General features: G+C 44.9%; 1 protein-coding gene across 1 annotated transcript; it reads left to right on the forward strand.

Moving 5' to 3' along the window:
* Positions 1 to 265: 265 nt before the first annotated feature.
* Positions 266 to 2012, forward strand: LOC147902507 (uncharacterized). Its single transcript, XM_087373660.1, has 3 exons — positions 266 to 438; positions 539 to 1023; positions 1166 to 2012. The coding sequence occupies exons 1-3, from the start codon at positions 335 to 337 to the stop codon at positions 1609 to 1611; spliced, it is 1035 nt and encodes a 344-aa protein (XP_087229786.1). The 5' UTR covers positions 266 to 334; the 3' UTR covers positions 1612 to 2012.
* Positions 2013 to 4034: the final 2022 nt, after the last annotated feature.

The raw sequence follows: 4034 nt of genomic DNA on the forward strand, positions 1-4034 counted from the left end.
TAAAATTCATTCACGGTTCAACATTTTCAGAAATCCTTTGCTTGGGCGGCTTCCCCCGGCCTAAGGCCTTAGATGGAATGGTCAAAAGTCAAGGAAATGATTGTGGAATGGGATAGATCATACCAAGTCAACAGGCTGTGTGTGAATGATAAATGCAGTGACGTAAACCTTCCGACCGTACACGCGTTTTAAGCGTGTGGACTCTAGACTCTAGAGCTGTAGCAGAGCCTTTTTCGACTGCTGCGCCCCACTTTGATCGGATTGATTTTCATCGCTAACATTATCGACCTCTTCCACCAGCTTGCGAGCTTCCCAGCATCCTCATCCCTCTCGCATGGCTCATCCTCATTCTTGCTTCTCCTTTGGACGACCCATCTTCTGTCGCACCCTCTCCTTCATCAACCGCACCACCGCAGACGTTTGCAACGATCATCCCAAGTCGGTTTTTCTGCACTTACTTCATCTAGTGTTGTACCGCGTCGAGCTCTAATTATTGCAGTGTTTCTATATCTCACCGCGGACGTTGTGTCTCTTGCAGGCCTAAAGTTCTAGATGAACCCTCCCGACGACCCATTTGGCGGCTCGTTGTAACGATGTTTGCAGCCTTGGCGGCAATCATCGCTATAACTTTCGTCTACACGAGCTCAGTGGGTTATCGAACCGCGCGACATTGGGGAAGTCACTATTTGCTCACTCTTCCGACGTATGAACAGAACTATCCTAATCTCCTCTGCCCTTGCAACAAGTCCTCTATTCCCTGGCCGTATTTCGTCAGATTTTACTGGATAAACCAGACTGAAAATCACACCAGCAGTTGGAACAGATACCCAATCACAAACTACACTCAGTTTTGTGATCCCGTTGTAGCTAACAATACAACTACTGGGATTTGGCGTCAAGCCTGCTACTCCATGGGACAGTCCATTACGGCTTATACCAACCAAACAATGCGGACAACAATGTCGACCAACACGGTGACGAGTCCCTCCGTCTTGGCGCACATGATCACCATAGACATGCAAAGTAAGGTTCTCATTAGCTATTTGACGTTTTGATCAAAGGTCGATCTGGTTGTAAAAGCTTTCTGTCTGAGATTGCGTTGCACAGAAGTTTTGTTCTTTTTTGCAAAAGCTCATAAAGTTCTCGTGCCGTACGTTTGCTGCAGATAATGTGAACGATGTCTTCGCAGACTACTCCTATCTTGTGACGAATCAGTTCGCAGATTGGGTTCAGCTCCTGACGATAAAGCAGATGTTCGACCGGGCGGCACACAGATTCGTAATCAGCACCAGATTTATGGGCAATGAGAATGCCACGAACGATCTGTACTGGAGATTTTTCAGGGGCGACTTTTACAACAGACCACCGACATGGACGAACATACAAGCGTTCAATCTAACAGGAAACAGAGCGTTGGTGCTAGAGATGGACTGGACTGTGTATGTGCATCAGTGCAATCCGCTGTATTGCGACCAAGTGATGAAGAATTCATTGCTCCGTCGCTTGGGAACAGCGGTGATTGAGGTGGGAGGCTTCGCAGCCGTGATGATAGTGGTGCTGAGGGGCGTTGTGTGGCCCTGTATACGCTCCGTTAATCGTTGGCCTGACTGAGATATTTGAGCCTTACCTTTCTGCTTCTTTTCCTTTGAGGCCACGAGGAAAGTTCAAATAGGGAAGCCTATTGCAATGAGGTAATGGAAATCCACGACATCGGATTACCCAGGCTCCTTGCTTTTTCAGAGTTCACCACATGGGCATCTTGTTTCCATTCACGTATGCTTTGCTCTAGCATTCTTGTAGAGTCTACACGATCATGTCAGCGTGCCATGGGGACTCTATGGAGCAATACTATGCTCGAAAGGGGTAATTAAAACCCCCGAGTTATAAATGTTTTTGGGCCTGCAAGGGTCCTAAGGGATGTATGTGCTTATTTTTTGCTAATAAGGTCCAAGTTGCACATGTTGGTTACTTTGGTCAAGTTGACCATCTTAAAGGTTGGTTAATCTTAGGGTTGGTGGTTGTTTAGGTCTTTCTAATGTGTTGTTAGCGTTAAGTTTTTGTTCTCTTGTGAAAGTCCTAATGCTTTTGGTTGGGCATTTCTCTCTCTTTGTCTCATTACTACCCTTTCGTTGAGTTGACCATGTTAACAAGTGTTAGGATTAGTGGTAGTTTAGATCATTCTAATGAGTTTTAAGTTTAGGTTTTTGTCTCTGTGAAAGGGTCATATGTGACTTGTCACTTTGTGTGGATTAAGTTATTGGCCTTTCGTCTCTTGCCAAAATGGCCACATATTTAATCCCTCTTTCATGTTGGTGAAATGTGAGCAGGAACTAGTGTGACTGTGTACATGGTGTCTGAGAGTCCTGGTGATGGCCTCTCTAAACATACACAAAATAAACCCAAGTAAATAGCAATAAGCTGGAATGTGTCCACCATGATCTTCTGGAAAGTAGAAGGAGCATTTCATTGTCTAAAAGGCATCACTTTTGGGGCATAAACACCCCACTTGTAATAAATGCTATCTTAAATTGGTCTTTAGGTGTGATTGATATTTGGTTATACCCAGTGTAACCATCCATGAATGAGTACATCTCATGTCCTACAACTTAGTCCAAAATTCCATTTGTGAAAGGAATTGGAAATGGATCTAGCACTGTTTGAGAATTAAGCTTCTAGTAGTCCACACTGACTTGGAGTTTTCCATTTTTATTTCGTAATACACCTATAAAAAACAACCAATCACTTCGTTCAATGGTATAGATGAATCCCACCTGAATTAAATCGTCTAGTTTGGACTTGACTTGCTTGGCATAGTTCGGATTCACATGATACCATTGTTGCAACGGGTTTGGCTATGCTGATAGATCTCTGGTGGCACTGCACGTATATCTATATAACTCTATGCAAACACATCTTTGTATTGCAAAAATAAATTCTTAAGTGCTTAGAGCTGGTCACCTTTTAAATGTGCACCAATGATCACTATCTGGCGATCTTCCTCACTTCCCAAGAACTTAAAACACTAAAAAGCATAAAAAACAAGCCTCCAATGCTCCCAAATGACTTTCCAACAACAACAAAATAGTTTTCCTACTTTTTCATCCACACTCTCATGTCCTCCCTCTCTTTTCTCCTACAACTCCACTAACAAGCTCCAAGTTAGGCTTGAAGACTTGTGCGATGGGTAGATATCAAAGGGAAACAAGTGCAAATGCAAAAGCATGCCTTTTCTCCCCGACAATGGTGCCAAAAATGTGGTGGGTCTCGGTGGTGACTCATGCATCATGGGGATGTTGAAGATATGCCGATGGAGCCTCCACTTCAATCTACTGCTTGTGGGAGCAATGCATAGCAGGAGTCATCCGCAAGTGTCACTCAAGCGGCCTCCAGATTGTTGCAAATGTGTTTCCATGCGAGAAAGAGGGAAGGGGGAGAGGGGAGAAGAGAAGGGAGAAGAGAAGGGAGAAGGGAAGGGGTTGGAGAAGGAGAAGGGAAGAGGAGAGTGAAGGGGGATGGAGTGGCAAACACACAAGGGCACTATAACTGAAACAAGGGAACACCCAAAACACTCTCTTGAGCTTGTATTCAAACTTGTGCAAACAACAATGAAGACCAAAGTCAACACTTTGGCCTTTTATACAAGTCACCTTTTGAAGGGAGGGCGAACCCTTTTCCTTCTTAGCACTCTCCTTCTCTTTTACAATCAAAGGCTCTTGGGCCCATAGGGTGCCAAGTCATATTGCTATTCTTTCCATCTCTCCCTACTAGCGAAAATAGCACTTGTGTTAACCATATTAAAGCGCTTGGGACAAACCTAGTATTAGGAGGTGGTCCTAACCGGTTCCCAAATAGTGTTTGTGTTAGCCTTGCGCCTCCTAGGCTTAGGTGATTTGGGGCTCAAACTCCCTAAGGGCCCTCACGCCTTAAACCATTTGGGGCTCGAACCTCGTGAATGCGGCCCAAAACCTGGAGTGGCGAGGCTTAACTTCCGCGAGACACTCAACGGTAACCCTGCACGTTGCCTGCAATCTTTT

Source organism: Dipteris shenzhenensis, chromosome 4, assembly GCF_047967505.1.
Source record: "Dipteris shenzhenensis isolate YYH24624 ecotype China chromosome 4, Dip_SZ_1.0, whole genome shotgun sequence".
Taxonomy (NCBI): Eukaryota; Viridiplantae; Streptophyta; class Polypodiopsida; order Gleicheniales; family Dipteridaceae; genus Dipteris; species Dipteris shenzhenensis.

Bases quoted from the DNA above. Each gene is read 5' to 3' on its own strand.
- LOC147902507 (XM_087373660.1), top strand. From the start codon at position 335: ATGGCTCATCCTCATTCTTGCTTCTCCTTTGGACGACCCATCTTCTGT. The intron at 439-538 runs GTCGGTTTTTCT...TGTCTCTTGCAG, and splicing joins GTTTGCAACGATCATCCCAA to GCCTAAAGTTCTAGATGAAC. The intron at 1,024-1,165 runs GTAAGGTTCTCA...CGTTTGCTGCAG, and splicing joins GATCACCATAGACATGCAAA to ATAATGTGAACGATGTCTTC.